The sequence below is a fragment of the Capricornis sumatraensis genome, chromosome 20 (genome assembly GCF_032405125.1).
Source record: "Capricornis sumatraensis isolate serow.1 chromosome 20, serow.2, whole genome shotgun sequence".
NCBI lineage: Eukaryota > Metazoa > Chordata > Mammalia > Artiodactyla > Bovidae > Capricornis > Capricornis sumatraensis.
Window position 1 is genome coordinate 41,593,935 of NC_091088.1, and position 21,068 is coordinate 41,615,002.

The 21,068-nt window shown below is 47.4% G+C and overlaps 1 protein-coding gene across 1 annotated transcript in view; it reads left to right on the plus strand.

Moving 5' to 3' along the window:
* The first annotated feature begins 1,919 nt into the window (after window positions 1-1,919).
* Window positions 1,920-21,068, plus strand: part of CDH3 (cadherin 3) — a 46,961-nt gene continuing 27,812 nt past the window's right edge. The window contains exons 1-2 of the mRNA XM_068991801.1: window positions 1,920-1,993; window positions 2,205-2,325. Of these exons, the coding sequence (XP_068847902.1) occupies window positions 1,934-1,993; window positions 2,205-2,325 (181 nt within the window). The 5' untranslated portion in view covers window positions 1,920-1,933. The remainder of the gene's footprint in view (window positions 1,994-2,204; window positions 2,326-21,068) is intronic.

Sequence of the window (21,068 nt, forward strand, 5' to 3'; positions counted from 1 at the left end):
CCACAGGCCGGATAACCGAGCGCTCCCCTGATACCAGATGCAATGGCTCGCTTTACCGTCAGTCGTGAACTTGAAGGATTACAGCGTTTCTTATTCTCTTAGTTTGGGGAACTTGAGGGTACTACAGAGATAAACGGCTCGTGAGGCAAAGGAAGGGGACGAGTGAGCTGGATCCTAAAGCTATAATATCAGGCAATATTTGGGCACTTGCTCTATGCCAAGTGCTGAGTCTAGCATTTTAAACGTGTTAATTAACTTAATCCTCTTCTATTTGCATTAATTCATTCAATCCTAGTACTTTAGAGAGCAGTTAGCACAATAGCCCCACTAGAGGCATGCAAAACTGAGGCTCAGAGGTGTTATTTCACTACCCTGAGGCCACCGCGCTAATAAGTGGTGGAATCCCGGCTTAAGCGCAGACGGTGCGCCCCCAGAGCCAAAGATCGTTTTGAAAGAGAACTCCCACCGTCACAGCGCAAAACGACCTCCTCTTCGCTGCAGGCTTGGTGGTAAAGACAGGCAGGTTTCCAGGTTAGGCTTCGAGGGCCAAAAAAAAAAAAAAAAATCTAAGAGACTCCAGTCTCTCTTCTTCAAACCTCTGAATGTGAGATGGGGAGAAGAGAGAAAAGGGATGAGGAGTCAGCCTGAAATTCTCAAGACAGCTAAGGAAAGTGGGAAGGCCTCCGGGAACAAGAGGCTGGGACTGGCCAGGAAAGCTCGGTTCGGTGCGGAGACGGCGTGCACTGTGGAGCGACTGAGTCAGGACCGTTTCAGGGCCCATGGCCCATTTGCGTGTCGCCAGGGGGAGGGCACTTTGGGTGTGCAGTAGAGAGACGAATCCCGCCCAGCTCCGCCGTCTGCTCCCGGGAAGGATGCAGAAGAGCTGTTTTGAAGGGAGGTTCACGGAAAGGCTGCTCCGCGCAGCCAACACTTTTCACTTAGATTATACTCAATACAGCAGACCAATAAAAACAGTCTCGAATTTAAAATGCCTTTATTTGCGTTTTCACAAGTTGAGAAGTTAATTATGTATGTGACGGGGAGGGGGGGTGTGGGGAGGTTGCCTGAGATGATGGGGTTAACAACCACCTCTGCCTCGCACCTTTTGGTGTCACCACGGCTTGGAACTCTGGAATCTTCTCTCCCAGCCTCCATTTGTTCGGTTGTGCCAGGGAAGTAATGAGTCTTCCGTGAGTTGTAGCAGATTTTGTAACGCGGTCCCTGGTGACCTCACTGCCAGTTTTAAACCCTGGAGACCCGAGAGCAGGCTGACGTGGGAGGTTGGAAAGAGGCAGGAGGTACCACCCCCCGCGTGCCCCCGCTGTCGCCGGGTGTGGGGCGGACACACCCGGTTTCCATCAAAGCTTTGGGTAACAGAGCGCCTCAGGGAAGCATGAACGCGGCGCCTCTGTTTCCAGTCGGGTTCAGATGCATCTCCACTTCTTTTTCCCACTCTAGCCGCAAGGCACAGAAACCTTTTTCTTCGCGTGCTGAGAGGGCTGAGGAGGGGGTGGGTTGGGGTTTTTCCCTTCTCGAACTCAGAAGCTGCAAGACAGGGCCTGGGTCCCTGCCGGGAGGAATTCCAGAAAAGCCAAGAGAACGCAGGAGGGAACGGGAAAAGACAGTGTGTGTGTGTGTGTGTGTGTGTGTGTGTGTGTGTGTGTGTGTGTGTGTGTGTGCGTGTGTGTGTGTGTGTGTGTGTGCGTGTGCAAGAGGTGGGGGGGTGGGGGTCTTGGGTGCCTCCACCGCGCCAACCACGGCCCCACCTGCGAGAGGGCGGGATCTTTCGGCGCTGGACCAATCAGCACCTACCTGCGCTCACCTGGCCCCCTCCCTCCGGCTCCCGCGGGCCGAGGTTCTCGGAGGCTCACGTTGAGCTTAGCGGAGCGCTAGCCCGCTGTTGCGGCAGCTTTTCACCCCTCTCTCTCCAGCCATGGGGCTCCGTGGTGGGCCTCTCGCGTCGCTCCTCCTCCGCCTCTTTCTCCTACTCCAGGTACTCCATTGCCTTGCCCTGACCCCGGCCGGAACGCTCCTCAGAGGGCTGGCGGGCGGGGTCCGCACGCGGCGGCGGCGTCGGGGAGCGCGCGGGGCAGGGCTCCGTGGGGCCAGGGTTGTCCGGGATAGCCTGTGAGGACTCCCCGGGATGGGTTTGCAGGGCCGGGCACGCCTATGACCCAGCCTCCCTCTTTTCCTCCTTCCCTCAGGCGCAGGTTTACAGGCTGCCGCGCGCGGCCTCGGAACCGTGCCGGGCAGGCTTCGGGGAAGCTGAAGTGACCTTGGAGGCGCGAGGCGCGGAGCTGGAGCCGGGCCAGGCGCAGGGAAAAGGTAAGGGCCCCCCACCCCTGGGCCCGCCTGTGGAACTGCGGAGCGGGGGCCGCACGTGGGGTGTCCAGGCTGCCGCGGGAACTCCTGGCGCCGCCTCAGGTGTGGGGGAGGCGCAGACAGCATCCCGGGGACTTGAAGAGGGGTGGGCTGCCGAAGGGAAAGGCTAGAGAGCGTAGAGCCCTCTGACGTCCAGCCCTTCCATGTCCCTCTGCGGCGGCTTACCTTGCCCCCCTCCTTCAGGGTGCGGGGCGGCTGGGCTACGCTCCCCGCCCGGACGTGGGAAGCTCTCCCCTGCTGGCCCCAGTGGAGGAATGCGCCGTCCACATTCCTCCCCAGCCTCCGCGCAGGTGTGGGGATGAGCCGTGCCCCGGGCAGCCCCCTTCGCCCCTCTAGGGCCCCCTTTGTGTACCGTGCTTTGTGTCTCCGACAGACAGACCCGGTCTGTTTCTCTTCTTCGCGCTCCCTCCCCCCGCCCCCCTTCTCCCTCGGCGGCTGAAATGCACTCTTAACCCTGCCCTTCCCGGAGGGCCTGCGCCCCTGCAGCCTGCCTGGAAACTGGACCTGGCACACCTGAACTGGGGCCATTACACCCTGGGGACACCCCCGACCCCCAGTGTCTCGGGACTGGAATGTTAGGGTACTTAAGGGAGTGGAGATCCAGAAGCCGGAAAGTCTCCATCTGTAGGCGGATGGGGAATCAAAGCTCATTTTTGATCTCACAATTACTTGCCCCCCAACCACCAAACTTGAGGTGGAGGGCGGGTACTTTGATGAACAGAACCACTGTGTTATGAGACTCAGGCAGCTGAGGGGCAGATGGTGGCCTCTTTCCCTCCATCCAAGACAGTGGGGGCTTCTCCAACCGCTCAAACCCAACTTCTTAAACAAGTGTATCCCAGGATCCTTGGGTGGGGTCCAGAGGATCCTAAACCTGTGAAGTTGTTTAAGAGTTTCTGTGTGGATTTTTCTGGGTAGGGGATCTACAGTTAAAATTTTCAAAGCAATTTAAAAACCTGTGCCACCTAGCATTTTTTTGATTCCCACATCAGCCTACCCTTCACCCCAGGTACGTATTCCCAGAGCTTGAATGTGGGGATGGCTGGGGGATAGAAAGGCTCGCCTTTGTCTCTTCAAAAGAGGATTGGGTGCCTACAGTCTGTGGAAGCCTTTTTTCCTTCTTTCCCCCCCCAAATAACTCTGCAGATTGACAAAACAATTAACACCCAAGCTAGGCCAAGCTCCTTAAACTCTTGGCTGCAGGGAGCTGAGGAGAAGCATTAAGAGGCCATGCCTCATAAACTTTAAATTCTTGCACATGGGTTTATTACTGACTGGCTAACAAACTGCAGCTCAGCCAACCTGTAAAAATGTTAACTTGGGCAGGGCCCCAAATCCAATTCCGGCTCCCTGAGGAAGCTTTATTGCTAACCAGACTTCTGCCAAATCTGTACCCCCTCCCCCTCATTGTCAAGTTCTCCAGCTACACTCTGGGAGAGCAGGCTATGGCTTTGACTATAGTCTGCACCTTATCTTTCTTAAGGAAGAAATATCAGATTAACTGTCACTTCACTAAGCTTGAGATTGTTGTGGAGAAGTGGTGATCAGGTTTTTGATTTCATGGTCTGGTTGCCAAGTGCTTGCTTCTCAGTGATGTCAGTCATGTTAAACCTTTTGAGAAAATTCCACTTTCTCGGATGTCTGGTTTATGGTTGTAAAAATGGTGGGTTCAGGCCAGGAGCACACCTGGGTTATAAAACAAAAGGTGGGTTAACGTGCTTGGCTAACCTTGAGCAGAGGTCCCTGCAACTTGCCGAGTTCTTAGAGGAATCTTTCCATGAAATGGGATGCTGCCTTCATTTTAAGTAAAAGCAAATTTCTGGGCCCAATTTGTCCAATAAATTGGGACTGCAGCAAAAAATAGTGGTATTTCTCCTCTTAGTCCTCAACAGCTGATATCTTTTCTACCTCCCTTCCTCCATACCAGCTCCCTATCCTCAATACGTGGGAGCCCCAGCCTAGCTCCAGCCATGTTTAAAGGGTTGTCCTGAGGGTACATACAAACTCTCAAGTTTGGCCAAGCAGACAACAGTTTCCCTATAGCCAAGGAACAATTGCCCCTGTTGTTTGCCCCCAGGTTATGAACTTCACAGGTGTCTATGAAGTTGAGCTCAAAGACATTATCTGATATAATTAATACCTTGTTTGTATGTGCACTTTTCCTCTTCAAAGCATTTGCACAACTCTGAGCTTGCTTTATCCTCCTGACATTCTCTTGAAGCTGGTGAGGTACATTTAAACAACTTGAGCTCTTAATCCCAGAGCTGGGACTTCAGAAACTGTATCTCAATCCTCCTGGAGGTTTTTGGAGGTGGAGAAACATAGGAACAGCTTTATGGATTCAATTCCCTAGGCTAAACTCATGAGCTTCCTTGAGGGTCACAGATATGACTTTCACTTCTAGGTCTATGCCCAGGACTTGGTACTTATAGGTCCCAGGAGGTATTTGCAAAAGTTATGACAATCTTTTGAAGTTCTGCCCATTTTACAGATAAAAACCTCAGTGATTGTGACTTCACCAAAGTCATCTCTGCAGTGACTTAATGGGTCTTGAATGGAGGTTTCTGACTCCCAAGTTTCCTGGAATTTTTTTTTTTTTTAACCACCGGAAAGTGGGAGGTGGATGAAATGAAGAAGTCCAATGTTGGAACACCAAATCCCACCAACAGTAGCCTTCTACCTCAAGAAGACTTAATCATTTATTCCTTTTCATCATAGTTTTCCAGAGACACACCTGCAGAGGAAACCAGCTTGAATGCAGTCTCTTAAGTGTCCTAATGATGGGGGCTTGGGTCAGATGAAGCCAGGCTTACAGAGACCAAGAGTGAGAGGTTAATGTGGAAGGAGGTAGAGCAGGAATATTCCCCTGCCCCATCCCCACAGTCTGGACTCTGCCTTCCTTCGAGTGTGGTCTAAAAGTAAAGACAAAGGTGATGTGGGAAGAAGGAGGCTGTGTGGTATTGGTGCAGTGATTAAAAGTGAGTGGCTTCAAGTGGTCTATACATCCTTCACAGCGAATGGTTGAGAGAAGCAGCTTAATTACAGTAAAAGACATCCAGCACTTCATTACGGCCCCTGCACAAGTTCGACTCACCCTTAGTCAGCGTTGGGTAAGATTAAAGCTAACCCTCATTAGCTCTGGTAGGAGACTTCAAAGTTCAGTAATAAATCTGACTGAGCAGGAGTTAACTTCAAGATGGTTTTGCTTACTTCAACTTGTATAAAAATCGCCTTTTGTTTTGGAGCTGCCATTATGGGCTAGGCCCTCTATTTACATGTTATTTTTTCAGTAAACATGTATTTAACAGCTGCGTGTATCAGGCACTACTCTTGAACTATGGCTAAAAAAATGAACAAAACTAAGACCCTGCCGTGGAGGAGCTGACTGTCTTAGATTAGTTATTTTTTATGCTTATAAGTACCTTACCATAAAGGTGGTGATATCTCCCCCTCAGCTGTAAAATGAGGGTAAGAAACTTGGCAAGAGGTCTCCAGGGAAGTCAGCAGTAATGCCAGGGTTTACACCCAAGGGGATTCCGTGGTGTCCAATAAATCTGCCTCTGTGGAATGAATAGGTGGGAACTGGGGCTTCTAGCCCACCTGTCTTGCCTTCCTGGCTCAGCAGCCAAGTAGGGTTGGTTGCCAAAGCCTGACGTTTATCACCGTTAGCTGGTGCCTGGGGAGCAGGTCTCAAACCTCTAGTCTCCCTTCCCACCTCTTCACACGGCACTCTGTTCCTAGGTTACCCGTGCAGGGTGCCCTCACCTCCCTGCTGTGTGAAGAAGGCATGGCCTACCACAAGCTTGAGTTTCTAGGAAACCATAGCTCTGCAGAGTGTTTGGAGGAGGATGGAGGAGGAGGAGGAAGAGGAAGAGAAGGGCCTCTTTCCCCAAAGCTGTGGAGTCCTCTATCCTGAGGCTGAACCATCTCCATTCAAAGAACCACTGTAACTGAACATCACACTTAAAACACCTGTGTCCCTACAGCACACACATTAAGAAACAGCATTATCAGCACCTCAGATGCCACTTCCCTCCCCATCTCTACCCTTCCCAAGAAAACCACTATCAGGACTTCAAATACCATGGATTGATTCGCCTGTATTTGAACTGAATATCCTCTTGGATCTGGCTTCTTTCATTGCACATTTGGGATTCTCGCATAGTTCTGGATGTGGTTGTGGTAGACTGTCATTCCTCCATAGTGTTCGTCATGGGACCATCCACACTCCTGCTATTGATGGACATCTGAGACGTTTCCTTTTTTTTTAGCTATTACAGCTAGTGCTGCACGAACCCCATTGTTCAAGTGAAACTGTAGAGGCGGGTTGGTTAGGTACATACCTGGGAGCTTAATTGCCAGGTTGACTGAGGATTACCTGGGATCTCAGCACAGTGGCCAAGTACTGAGATGTCAGCTTTTCTGTGTCTTGAAGTTGCTGAGCCTCTTCTGGATTTTATCTACCATCCCCTTCTCCCAATAGTCTCCTTCCCAGACCCATCCCCTCTGGGTTCCTGCTTCCCACCTGGCCCTGTGCTAAGAGACAGCAGTTCTTTATTAAATACCTGATCACGTCCTTTGTATTGAGGGAGAAATCCTTTCCTTTATTTGTCCTTAAGCTCATGCTTGTCATGCTCCCCCAAAGTAGAAGGGGAATCTGGAAATGGCCCTGAATTTCTGAGGTGAGAACATTTTCCTGGGTGAAGATGTCTGTCCTGACTAGCGTGTGGGTGGGTGGCAGCCTTCTCATGTGGCCAAGGTGGTCGAGTCCAGCTCCTCCCTCGTCACTGAGGCAGTGAGGTGTCTGAGACTCAAGGCCAAGCTGACTGGTTGTTGTGCCGCCAGCAAGCGCCTGAGTACCTGCTGGGTGCTCGAATTTCACAGGCAAGCAAGGCCCATAGCTCCTTCACCTCAGTGAGCTCCCTAACTGCAGGAGGAAGCAGATCAGTCCCCAGGCAATTTTAGTAGTGAATCCTTCATTCAGCAAATATCTATTGAGCACCTACCAAGTGTGAAGCTCTAGTCTAGGTGCCAGGTATACCTTAGTGGCTTTGTAGGCCCTTCCACCTACTAGTGGGGGAGATGGACAAAATAAGTTTTTTATGTATATATGTAATCAAGGGAGAAAAATACAGAGTCACATATGAAAGGCTGCTGGAGTCACATGTTCTGGAGGTGGAGGGCACCTGGAGGAAGTGATGTCCAAGGCAGAGGCTGGGGAAGGGGTTTGGACATGAGGGGTGGCAGGGAGTGTTTCTGCCAAGGGAGTAGCATAAGGGGTCCAGGAACTTAAACATGTTTAGTCTGGCAGGACCATGGAGTGTAAGGTGTGGAGAACAAAAGCGAAGTAGAAGGGTCCAGTCCAGCCCGGAACTTCATCCCCCATGGGAGAGGCAGCATGTTGTTTGGGAAAGGCAGGAGATGTGGCTGGAGTTCCAGGTGTGCCCGCATGGAGGCCAGTGTCTCGTAAGTCTCATCTGGATCCAGGACCCTGGGCCCACCTCCACCATCCCTTCTCGATTCCCGACTTTTCCCAGACCCGAAGACGTGGTCAGCCTCAGCTGAATCTTCCCCCTGGTTTCATTTAGTTAGCTGGCATTACCAGGCAGCACGGCTGGCACGGAAGGGCTTTCAAACAAAACAAATCAGAAAAAAAAAAACCAACCTAAATACCATTTACTGGAGCGCTTACTGAGTTCCAGAAACTACACTCCGTACTTTATGTAATAAGCCCCTTAATCCTCCTGAAAGCCCCATGAGGGGAGCGGAATTGGCCCCATTTCACTGGATAGGAAATCTAGGCTTGTGACTTTGTAACTCCTCCAAGGTCACCCAGCCAGTAGATTGTGGAGTCAGAACTTGAAGCAGGCTGGACTCATGTGAGGTACTTGGGAGTCAGGGTTGTGAGTCCTCTGGCCTTAGCCACGCGGGGGAAGATTGGAAATGGTTAACATCTGACCTGAGACCTCTGAATTCCTGTTCCCTCCGCAGGCAGGCCTCTGTTAATCACCAGGATCTGGAGTGGTGGGGGAGGGGCTGCGGAGGGGACAGTTCCATCCAGGCCCCCCGCCTCCCTTTTCAGATGTGGGGGAATAGGGAGCGCCCAGATACCAGGTCCCACAGCGGACAGTGCTCTCACTGTCAGTTCTGGTGGTTCATCTCCTCCCTCTCCTCACCCCCATATTCACCTGCTCCCAACATCAAGGACCTCCCCCAGCCCTGCTCTGAGTGGGGGAGCTTGATATCAGTAGCACCCATCCTGCTCTCCCAGCCAAATTTGGGCACCCATGAGGTTGCGGGTCTCCTAGAACATCAGTAGCCTGCAAATTCCTCAGACTGACCAAAATCCCTCCAGGCTGCGGCTGCCAGGGTCCTGATGAACTTCGGGGTCCTGGGGTCCTGCTGTTTGCTCAGTGAACCAAAACACCTTCTCCTGGGGAGGAGAGCCCAGTGAACACTTTCCTTCCTCCCTTTACCCCGTCTTTGAGCTCACAGCTGTGGCTCTGTCACTGCCATCTGAGGAGAGGGCTCAGAGCCAGGGCCACACAGCTAGGAGGCAGGAGGGCTGGGTGCTGCTTCCCACTCTCAGAGCCTCTGTGGGCCACACAGAACCCTAGGAGGAGGAGAGAGCGGCCCTCCCTCCGGACTCTGACTGTCCCAGGGGCTAGATTGGGAATGGAGCCAGGGAGGCGTGAAACCAGGCTTTGTTCTTCCTCCTCAGTCTCAGTAACCACACTCTTCCTTGCTTGAGAGCACATGGGATCAGCTTGAAACTGTGTCTCCCTTAGCAAGAAGGCTCAAACCTGTGCTGGAGACTAGAGACAGGTTGATCTTGCCCAGCAAGGAGGTCAGACCTCAGGGTCTCACGTTAACTCTGCTTCCCCTGGAATTAATTGTATGCCTGTGAGTTTTTCTGAGAAGATTCCTCCCCCAAGTTTGGAAACTAGTATATTCCCCACTGGAACGGTCTTCCACCCTCCCTAGTTCACGTCCGTTCAGAAGTTGTTCGGGCTCTTGTCAAAGGACACGCCTGATGGCGTCCATCTGGGTGCCGGCGAGGGAGACCGGGCTTCTGGGCCTCAGGCAGGTGCTCTGGTTCCAGCTCCTCAGCCTTGTGGCCCTAACTCCCCTGTATGGGAAGCACCTCCATGGCTAGCCCTGGACGTGGTTGGTCAGATAGAGGGCAGGGCCGGAGGGCTCAGCTGCCATCCTGGGTGTCTTGCTTAAGGCCGCCTGCCTCCTCCCAACGAGCCCCATCTTGTTGTAGCTTCAGGCAGAGAGAGAAGACAGCTACTTGTGGGCTCCCCGCACACAAGCCAGAACAAGATGCCAGGCCCACACCCTGCCCTCACCCCAGAGTCAGCTTCAGCCGGGGCTTCCCACCAGGGCCTCAAGACCTACTATTTTCTGGTCTTTTATGGTCTTTTTCCGCTTCCAGAATGCTCCTGCATTCTCCAACTGGAACCCAACTGGTTTTGAGTCAGTAGTTTGCAAGCTTGGCTGACTGTCAGAATTGCCTAGGGAGCTTTCTATTTCTGTCACACCTCCTTTCATATATAGTATTTTATATAGCTTGTGTAGAGTTGGGCTCACTGGCTGAGATTTCACATTAATATTTGTTCACTGTAAAGACAGTGTTTTTCAATAAAATAATAGCATGGACTATGTGACAGGTACAGCTTCTTAGCATTTTACATGTATTACCTTGTTTAATCACCATATCGTGCCTTGAAGTAGGTACTGTTACCACCCCATTTTACAGATGAGGCCTCTGAGGCCAGAGAGGTTAAATAACTTGCCCAGGATTGTGAAAATAGTAGACAGCAGAATTTGGATTCAAATCTAAGCTGCCTGAACTTTAACCATTGAGCTCCACTGCATCTCAACAGAAGCAAATAAAAAATAAACACGTGAAAGTGCTTCTCTTCCTCAGTTCTGCTCCTGTAGGATAAGCACAGTTAATAGCTGAACATGAATCCTTGTAGACCTTTTTCTTGACAACGAAATTAGGTGTGCGCACAGGAATTTTTATAACAGGGATTGGACCTATATCACACTTACAATCATTGTACAACTTACTTTTTCTTTTTTTTAAAAAACTTACTGACTCACACACATCTTTCCAGACTGGTAAATACACTTCTATCTTGCTTTTGATAGCTCCATAGTCTTTCTACCTGCCAGATATACCATGATTTATTTAGCTAACCCCCTATTTTTATCTTCTGCAGACATGGAAGTAGGGGGGAGTTACCGTAAAAATTGTGAGGTGTTTGGATTTTTAGAAATCTAACTCTTAGGAATCACCTTATTAGGAAAGACTGCTGCAGAAAGACGATTGGATAAATTGTTCCTCTTGACCCCATTCAGATAAATTAAACTTTTATGTTTGAATAATTCCTTCAAGACAGACTTTGCAGTAAGCCTAGTAAGGTTACTATAACATTTAAAAATCATGAGTTTTCACACTAACCATTGTTTTAAGATTTAATTATCTGAATGTTTCAAAAGCATTTGAAATAAAAAATTCTAAAAATTTATATTGGAGAACTCAGATGTGAACTATCAAATGTATTAGCACTTGTATTATTTTCCTTGGATGTTAAAAGCTTGAGAGTGTGATATTTATCAAAGTGAAATGCACTTTTTCTCAAGTTTCTCTTTAGTTTTCAAAATCTAGTTAGCAAGCATTTTGATGAATAAAACTTGATTTCCATTCCTAAAGAAAATACTTATTTCTGACCTTATTTTCTAAGAGGTGCTTATGGATTTTTTCCTTAAACCCAATATCACTGCAATAAACAGTCTTGTATAGGGTGACTGCACTGATGTTAAACATTTACCCTTGAAAACCTCAAATAATTCATAACTCCCATGATTCAAGACATGTTCTCTTATGAACATATGTGAAGTGTACGTGTGTGGAATAAGGGAATTTATTTCAGTTCAGTTCAGTCGCTCAGTCATGTCCGACTCTGCGATCCTAAGAACTGCAGCACACCAGGACTCCCTGGCAATTACCAGCTCCCAGAGCCCACCCAAACTCATGTCCATTGAGTCAGTGATGCCATCCAACGATCTCATCCTCTGTCGTCCCCTTCTCCTCCTGCTCTCAATCTTTCCTAGCATCAGGGTCTTTTCCAATGAGTCAACTCTTCTCATCAGCTGGCCAAAGTATTGGAGTTTCAGCTTCAGCATCAGTCTTTCCAATGAACACCCAGGACTGATCTCCTTTAGGGTGGACTGGTTGGATCTCCTTGCAGTCCAAGGGACTCTCAAGGGTCTTCTCCAACACCACAATTCAAAAGCATCCATTCTTCGGTGCTCAGCTTTCTTTATAGTCCAACTCTTACATCCATACATGACTACTGGAAAAACCATAGCCTTGACTAGACGGACCTTAGTCGGCAAAGTAATGTCTTTGCTTTTGAATATGCTATCTAGGCTGGTCATAACCCTCCTTCCAAGGACTAAGCGTCTTTTAATTTCATGGCTGCAATCACCATGTGCAGTGATTTTGGAGCCCCCAAAAATAAAGTCTGACACTGTTTCCACTGTTTCCCCATCTATTTCCCATGAAGTGATGGGACCAGATGCCATGATCTTAGTTTTCTGAATGTTGAGCTTTAATGTTAAGTTTTAAGCCAACTTTTTCACTCTCCCCTTTCATCAAGAGACTTTTTAGTTCCTCTTCACTTCCTGCCATAAGGGTGTGTCATCTGCATCTCTGAGGTTATTGATATTTCTCCCAGCAATCTTGATTCCAGCTTGTGCTTCTTCCAGCCCAGTGTTTCTCATGACGTACTCTGCATAGAAGTTAAATAAGCAGGGAGACAATATACAGCCTTGACGTACACCTTTTCCTATTTGGAACCAGTCTGTTGTTCCATGTCCAGTTCTAACTGTTGCTTCCTAACGTACATACAGGTTTCTCAAGAGGCCGGTCAGATGGTCTGGTATTCCCATCTCTTTCAGAATTTTCCATAGTTTATTGTGATCCACACAATCAAAGGCTTTAGCATAGTCAATAAAGCAGAAATAGATGTTTTTCTGGAACTCTCTTGCTTTTTCAATGACCCAGCGGATGTTGGCAATTTGCTCTCTGGTTCCTCTGCCTTTTCTAAAACCATCAGATGCTTATAATTCACTAGTCTCTCTTGTTTTGAAATTATGTCACTTTTTACATTTTTCTCAATTTGGGAGATTTTAATTTCTTCAAACTTTGCACGCAAAGTGAGACTTTAGTATTTCCACCAACATTTCAAATTTTGACAACTGAAATCTGCAAAAAATGTAACTGTGTGGAGCTCCAGAGCCACTGTGCCTGTGTTCAGTCTGTCTGCTCACTAGCTGTAGAACCTTGGGTAGATTTGCTCAACTTCTACGCTTCAGTTTCCTCATCTATAAAATAGAGGTAATAACGAGAATCTTATAAGGCTGAGTTAGTGTATAAAAAAGCATGAAATAAATAAATGTTAGGTGTTAGCAGTGGTAATAATAGCCATGTTGCTACAGCTAGACTAGTTGTTAGACACGTATCTTTAGACTGCATTCCTGCAGGCAAAATTGCTGGGTCAAGGGACTTTCGTAGTTCATTCAAAAATTACTGAATGCCTACTTTGTGTCAAGCACTGTGCTAGGTGTTGAGATTTAGTAGTAAGCAGATTCTAACTGTCTTTGCCTTTGTGTATTATACAGACTAGTTAAGGGAGCTAGGCAATAGAGGTAAACATGTAATTACAAGTTGTAATGAAACCTGTGGAAGAGAGTTACCTGGGCTTCCCAGGTGGCTCTAGTGGTAAAGAATCTTCCTGCCAGTGCAGAAGAGGCAAGAGACACAGGTTCTATCCCTGGATCGGGAAGATCCCCTGGAGTAAGAAACGGCAACCCACTCCAGACTTCTTGCTGGTAAATTCCATGGAGAGGAGTCTGGTGGGCTACAGTCCTTGGAGCTGCAAAGAGTTGGACAAGACTGAGCACAGGAAAGTTTTTAACAGGGGAAACTGACCTACTTTGGGAGGGTTGAGGGAAAGTTTTCCTAAGAAAGTGATTTTTGAATTTGGATCTGGAAGATGTTGGGAGGTAACTGGGTAGCATTGGAATGGGAATGTAGGAGACACTGAAGGAGCAGGTGTGCAGATGTCCTGTGGTAAGGGGTTATGATGCACTTAAGAGGGCCACTGTGGCTAGACAGTGGAGACAGGGACTGGGCACACTAGAGATTTAGAGATTTGGGGTTTTATCCTGAGAAGAGTGGCACATCACTGATAAGTTTCAAAATAGGAAGTGATCTTATCCTCTCTAATGTATCATCTATAGAATTTTTAAAAGATTCTCCTTTATTAAAATGGAGAATAATGTATTCATTTAGGCTAAAAATGATATAGTAAATACTAAGCTGGGGGAAGGAGAGATGGAGAGACATGAGTCTTGGCGATTGACTGGCAAGGAAAGTCTGAGGGAGAAATGGTCAAAGAAAAGGATGCTAGATAACCGTAGGCTATGCACTATGCTAAATAGTAACTCCTTTAACTGAAATAGGTATTACTGGCATCGCTCCCATCTTATAGATAATGGAAACATATTGCTCAAAGTCTTGTCACTGAAACCAACATTTAAATTCAGTACTCTAGACACAGACCTTGGGCTGCTTCTGAGGCCCAGATTTTGGGTTTGTGTAGCTGAGTACATGCTGTGCCCTTCCCTGGGAGACTGGGAAAGGACCAGATTTAGGCCAAGAGCAAAGAAGATCATGAATTTGCTTTTTGACATAATGATTTTAAGATTATGGATTATGCCTTTAAAGCATCAGGGGGGAGATATTAAAAAGACAGGTATATATGCTGGTCAGAAGAAGGATCTGGGCATTTAAAATTTTAATACATACTCTGGAGTGCCCTCAGAAATCCATACCAATTTACCTTACAAGAAATACAGGTGAGAATCAGGAACTTTAAAAAACCAACAGTCTTCCCTGGATCCACCTCCAGAAACTGATTCAGTAGAAGTGATGGATGGGCTGGAAGCAGGGAATCTGAATGTGTTTTTTTTTAAGTTCTCCAGGTGATTGTATCAGTTGTGTTTGGGAACATTGTTGTGTGATATCATGAAGACCATTGTGAAGAGCTAGGTGTATCTCTTTTAGAGAGAATATAAAAGAAAGGGACAGATTTGAGAGATATGAATGGAACTGTGGCTCCTCCCCGCCCCCAACCTCCTTTGGCCCCTTGGCTTACAAGGATCTTAGTTCCCTGACCAGGGACTGAACTTGGGCCACCAGCAGTGAAAGCGCCAAGTCCTAACCACTGGACTGCCAGGGAATTTCTGAAAGCAAGGCATTTTGAATTTAACTTCCAATGCTTGTCTTAATGGCAGTTGATCCATTTTTTTTTCCCTTAATTTTCTGCTTACCTCAGTATTTCAAATGACCTTTACCTTCTTGGGTTTTTTGTTTTGCTTTTAAAATCACTATCACTAGTTTTGAATACTTAATTGTGCTTTGAAAAGCACAATGCATTTTATTTGGCTCTAATCAGAGCCTAGGTATGTATGTGTATGTGTGTTCTCATTTTAGAGACTAAAAATAATTTGTTGAGTGCTTACTGTTAACAGCTTAAGTATGAAGTGACCTGCCCAGGCTGCAGGGCCAATGTGCAGCACTTTTGCCCACCAGACCCTTGATTGATATCCCAGAGGTCCCAGGTCAAACTCCAGATCTCTGCTGTCATTCTTCAGGTGAGGATCACTGACAGCGTGCTAACACTGAGCTTTGAGTCAACTGTCTCTGGAACTCCCAGAGTGCTGTGGAGTACAACTCAGCTTGAGTTTCTCTCTGGAGAGTACAAGGGAGGACCCAGCTCCCATGGGTGAGAAGAACCTAAGTAACATTATTTAGGTCTTTCCAAAGAGCTTTGTGCAGAGAGGCAAAACTTCTCTAGAAAGAATTGCTTCCTCCTCAACAACATGGAGTTGCCATATAACTTTACTAGGCAGAGGTGGGCAAAATCACATCTCTTTCTGATTGCAAAACATGTTTACTGTGAAAAAAAACTGGAAGAGGAGCAGAATGGAGGTCTACCACCCATCAAGGACTTTAGTCATTTCAAACGAACATTTTCAATAGATCTTCCACATCCGTTTTCCTAACCAAGTCTTCCTTGAGGATATCTGAGGGAGAGGAGTCCCATTGCTTTATCGCCCCACAGCTGGCCCTCCTGACTTGCTTTCTCAATAATCCAGCTTCATTTTCTACTTCTGTGAATCAGAGAAGGGCTTCGTAAAGCCATTCCTTGCACCAACAGGCATTTGAGAATGCCTTTCATCAAATGCTTCAGCTCTAGCTCTGTGCTTGACTCTTCAGCATTCCCCACGGGGGTGACCTGGTGGCGATGGGTCATCATGCACACATCCAAGGCAGCGGGTCCTCTTGTGCTGCTCTCAGCATTTGGGAATCAAAGTTTGGCTCCTCTGAGAATGCCAAAACAGCTATGGCAGGACACTTGGGATGCTTCGTCTTCCAACATACCACGGGACAGCCCCTTTGGGCTCCCAGCATGCCTCACAGGCTCCCCATGCCCTGCCCCTGCCACCCAGCATGCCTCTTGGCCTCTGCCTATTGGCCTCCTCAGATCAGATTCTGCTCACCCTCCTCCATCTTGAACTTTGGCTTGGAAAGTCGTTGGTTGTGGAGAGAACTAGTCTGCCTTCCTGGCAGCCAAGATTCAGCTCCACCCCCACCATATTTTTTTTCCAAGTATAAAAATATTAATATTTTATGTTGTAATTGTCAGGCTCAGGCTATAAGCTATAAATGGCTGTTTTTATGACGTGTTTTTTTCCCCTGAGCAGACCACTGTTTTTCATTGATATTTTTTACAACATTGAAGGCTGTAGATGAGACGTTTGGGCTACTGTAGCACACAGACTTAAGTATTCTGTTGAAAGTTAAGTTGCTGAGACTTTTGAACACTAAGCAACAGTCAGTGAACATTGGTGCAGGCATGGTTTTGTCACATCTTGGTTGATTTCCTGGCACAATTCCTTGATCAAAGGATTTCTTTAAGGCTTAATTGCCAGAAAGTTTCTGCCAATTTACATTTCTCTAACCCTCTAACAATATTTAGCAGCATCCATTCCCCAAGTATTTCACAACACTTGTCCTTTTAATTTGTATTTCTTAGTAAGTGAACTATTTTCTATGCATGATTTTGCTCAGGAAAATGCCAGAATCTTCACCTGAAGGCAGTTCCATACACATTCCCTCTCACCTTTTTATCCTAATCCCTTAACAAAAGATAGTTATAGCTACAAGGATAAATTTGTTTGCTTTATAAACTAGAGGTGTCCCTAAAGCAAACTGGGATGGAAACATCTTTGACAGTATCTCCCCCATTCTCCAACAAGTTGCCTTTTGGCTGTAACAATTTTAAACTGGTATTATTCTTTCCTTCTCATCAAGATGTCCAAATATCAGTAGGGAAACTGTGCAGGATTGATCATTTGAAGGACATTTACCTCAGAATGATGGGTGGTTTTATTTTGCCATAACATCCAATAAGGTTGGACATTGGGACTACATAGAACCTCTATGTCATGGCTGAGAAGACAAGCTTCTGACTTTCAAGGGTGTGCCCTTGTGAGTTTGGAGGTGTCTACTCAATTCCAACCTAAAAGCAGGCCTGGAATGAGTTCTCAGTCTAGTATCCATTAATTCTTAGAAGTCTATTTAAAAAGCAAAAGCTTTCTTCTTTCAATGGCTCTAGTACCCCAGGGACTCAACCCTTCCTGACCAGGTTTTACAGTGCTGCCAGCTCAGGATCTGAGGCCATGCTTGGCAGTATGGTCTCTAGAGAGGAGCTTTGAGCACAGGCCAGGGACTCCTGGTTCCACTGAATGTTTCTATCTAGCAGATATACTACAACTCTAATCTAAAAAAAAAAAAGAAAGATTTTTTTTTCTCTAGAAGTAGCCTCAGGTTACTAACTCCCTTCCTCAACAGTATTCTAGGAATTGCATGTGTTGTGTGTGTGTGTGTGTTTTTAATATTTATTTATTTGGCTGCACCAGGTCTTCATTGCTGCATGTGTACTCTTAGTTGGTGCATTTTGGATTTAGTTCCCTAACCAATGATCAAACCCAGGCCCCCTGCATTTGGTGCCTGGAGTCTTAACCACTGACCACCAGGGAGGACCCTGGTACTGTATATTTAGACTCAGTGCTGAAACCTATCAATTTATATTGGTACAGATGCCTGCCTCTTCATCAGGTTCATTGACTTTATGATTCAGAATCTCTGCAGGAGAAACAGAGTTTAAAGCAGTCAAATCACTTTAAGGTCCTATGTGGGTGTGAAAGTAAGAACTATGTTTAGGTCTCTTGTTTTTTGGCCTTACAGTCTAAACTGTTGCCCCATGTGCTCATCAGTGCTCACCAACTTGCCCCAGAAACAGTTTGCCACAAGCCCATTCATGCCTCCATGACTTGGCCAAGATTCGTGGCTTGTGGAGATAGACTTCAATCAGGAACGGGAATCAGCTTACTTCACTAGCTGTTAGAAGGAAGGGGAGAAGGGGGATGAGTGATGATGAGACCTGGTTTCAGATCAATTTCATTTTGAAACCAGTGATACCAGCCAGCGGTGCCAGGAAGCATCTGGGAGGAAGTTGTAATGATCTGCCCCAGGGCTTATCGCTTACCAGCTTCTGTGTGACTCACGGCTTGCGGAGAACACTGCTCATGTTTCTACAGGTGCCTCAGCAAGTTTCCCTGGGCGGGTCAGCTTGCCTGTGAGACCGCCATCTTCCACCTCTCCCAGTAAACCCTGGAGTACCCCCTACAGAACAGTCCTCTCCAAGTGCAGACTGAGCCAGCACCCCGGGACGCGCTTTGGTCCTGTGGGCTCCTTTCTCCTCTCGATGGTTCAGCCTTCGGGTAAAGCTGGATGGCTGTAGCTAACCCTGTACCTGCTTTGAGAGATGGTTACTCTATGGTGCAGAGAGAGGCCTAGACTTGGAGTCAGAAACCCTGGTTAGTTGTGAACGGGCTGAAGGTCCCTTTTATTGAGGGCTGACTCTGGTCCAGACATATTGCTCATTGCTGTGCGAACATTATGCCACTTATTTCTCCCAATAATCTTATGAGCTAGGTATTATTCCCATTTTCCAGATGAGAAAACAGCTTCTGTGTGTTCACACAATATGGATGTGAACCAAGTCTTTGGGCCTCTAAACCCCACATTATTTATTTGTTTATTGGCTGCACTGGGTCTTCAGTGCTGCGCTGACTTTCTCTAGTTGCGGTGCGCAGGCTTCATCGCGGTGGCTTCTCTCGTTGTGGAGCACAGCCTCTAGGTGTGTGGGCGTGGGCTTCAGTAGCTGTGGCACATGGGCCTAGTTGGCCTGAGGCATGTGGGATCTTCCTGGACCAGGGATTGAACCTGTGTACCCTGCATTGGCAGGCAGATTCTTAACCACTGGGCCACCAGGGAAGTCCCCAAATCCTATATTCTTTGTTACTCATCTGCCTCTGCCTCTCAGATTTGAAATCTGGTCCTGCCGCTTCCTGGTTGCGGGGCTTCATCTACTTCGCTCTCCTCTCTGAAACTGTTTCCTGAGACACTTCAACCCCAGGGCAGTCTCTCGTTACCTGAGTTGTCAGAATGGGATGGTAACAGCCACCTTGCGGGTTGTTCTTTGAGGACTTGGAGAGGAAAACACTTAGCTGGGTGTCTCGGGCAGAGTGGGTCTTTGAAACTTGTTCCTGCCTGCCTGACTCCTGCGCCTGGATTGTATTCTGCACCCTGCTGAACGTGGGTGAGAGCCGATGAGACCAGGCCCACTGGTGCTGCTGAAATGTGCAGTCTGAGTGGGAGGCACGTACACCTGGAGTACATGACTATTGACGTCTCCTTGATTGTTGGCACTGTCCCCTCTAAGAGCAGATGGACAGCCCAGATAAAATGCTCCAAATGTTTGGAACCATAAAGCCATGGGAATGTGCCAGTAAACAGGGTAGTGAAGTGTGCTGTACATTCCTGGGGGGCTGATTTTGTAGGCAGCAGGAAGAGGGTTTCTGGGTTTCTGGCAGTTTTTAGAGTTTGGGGAATTAAGGCATCTGAGTAATAAGAGTGTCAGTCCATTAGCTCCCTGCTGGATAGGAGAAGATTGGAGAGTTCATTGAGTCTTTTACTAAGTGAAAAAGCTGACAGGCTTATCTGGCCAGCACCTCGGCTAGCTGAAGACTCTTCCCTTAGGAAGTGAAAGTGTTAGTTGCTCAGTTGTGTCCAACTCTTTGCAACCCCATGGACTGTAGCCTGCCAGGCTCCTCTGTCCATAGAATTCTCCAGGCAAGAATACTGGAGGAGATCTTCCCAACCCAGGGATCAAACCCAGGTCTCCTGCATTGCAGGCAGATTCTTTACTGGCTGAGCCACCAGGAAAGAGGCCTGTTTTAAGAATAGGACAAGTGATGGTTAATTTTTTTTTTAATCAGTGTTTGAATAGCTAATGCATTCATGTCAGTCAGAATTCGGAGAGGTACACAGTAAAAAGTCTCTTTACTCTTTCTCGGCTACTGACCTCTCCACGCATAAACCCAGTTTTTGGGATCACCTTCCAGAAATATTCATTTTAAAATACAAATGTTACCATGGACTATATTGTTCCATTAAAAAAAAAATTAACAGTATATCTTAGAGGTCTTTCCATATCAACACACAGGGGCTTCCTTATCTTTTATAGCATTTTTTTAATGGCTGTATAGTGTTCTCTTGTATAGATGGTGAAGTCAAGTGAAGTGAAGTCGCTCAATCGTGTCGACTCTTTGCGACCCCATAGACTGTAGCCTACCAGGCTCCTCCATCCATGGGATTTTCCAGGCAATAGTACTGGAGTGGGTTGCCATTTCCTTCTCCAGGGGATCTTCCCAACCCAGGGATCGAACCCAGGTCTCCCACATTGTAGACAGACGCTTTACCATCTGAGCCACCAGGGAAGTCCTTGTATAGATGGTATCATAACACAAAGTTACTCTCTGATTGATGGACATCTAGGTTGTCTAGACTTTAGCTATTACAATCAATGCATTATTGATTAGTTTGGTAGATAGCTGTGGAAAGGTGATTTTGGACAAGAGGCAGTATCCTGTAAGAACTTAAAGGTACTTGGAGATACATGTTTGTGTTCCCCAATGCATCCCTAGTATTTAGAAGAATGTTGGGCACTTAAAAGCAGGAGTAAATGCTAAGGAGCAGAGGCTGTGCTTTGCTGGAGCAGCCGTGAAGAGATACCCCACACCCAAGGTAAGAGAAACCCAAGTAAGATGGTAGGTGTTGCAAGAGGGGATCAGAGGGGAGACACACTGAAACCATACTCACAGAAAACTAGTCAATCTAATCACACTAGGACCACAGCCTTGTCTAACTCAATGAAAACAAGCCATGCCTGCGGGGCAAACCAAGACGGGCGGGTCATGGTGGAGAGGTCTGACAGAATGTGGTCCACTGGAGAAGGGAATGGCAAGCCACTTCAGTATTCTTGCCTTGAGAACCCCATGAACAGTATGAAAAGGCAAAATGATAGGATACCAAAAGAGGAACTCCCCAGGTCATTAGGTGCCCAATATGCTACTGGAGATCAGTGGAGAAATAACTCCAGAAAGAATGAAGGGATGGAGCCAAAGCAAAAACA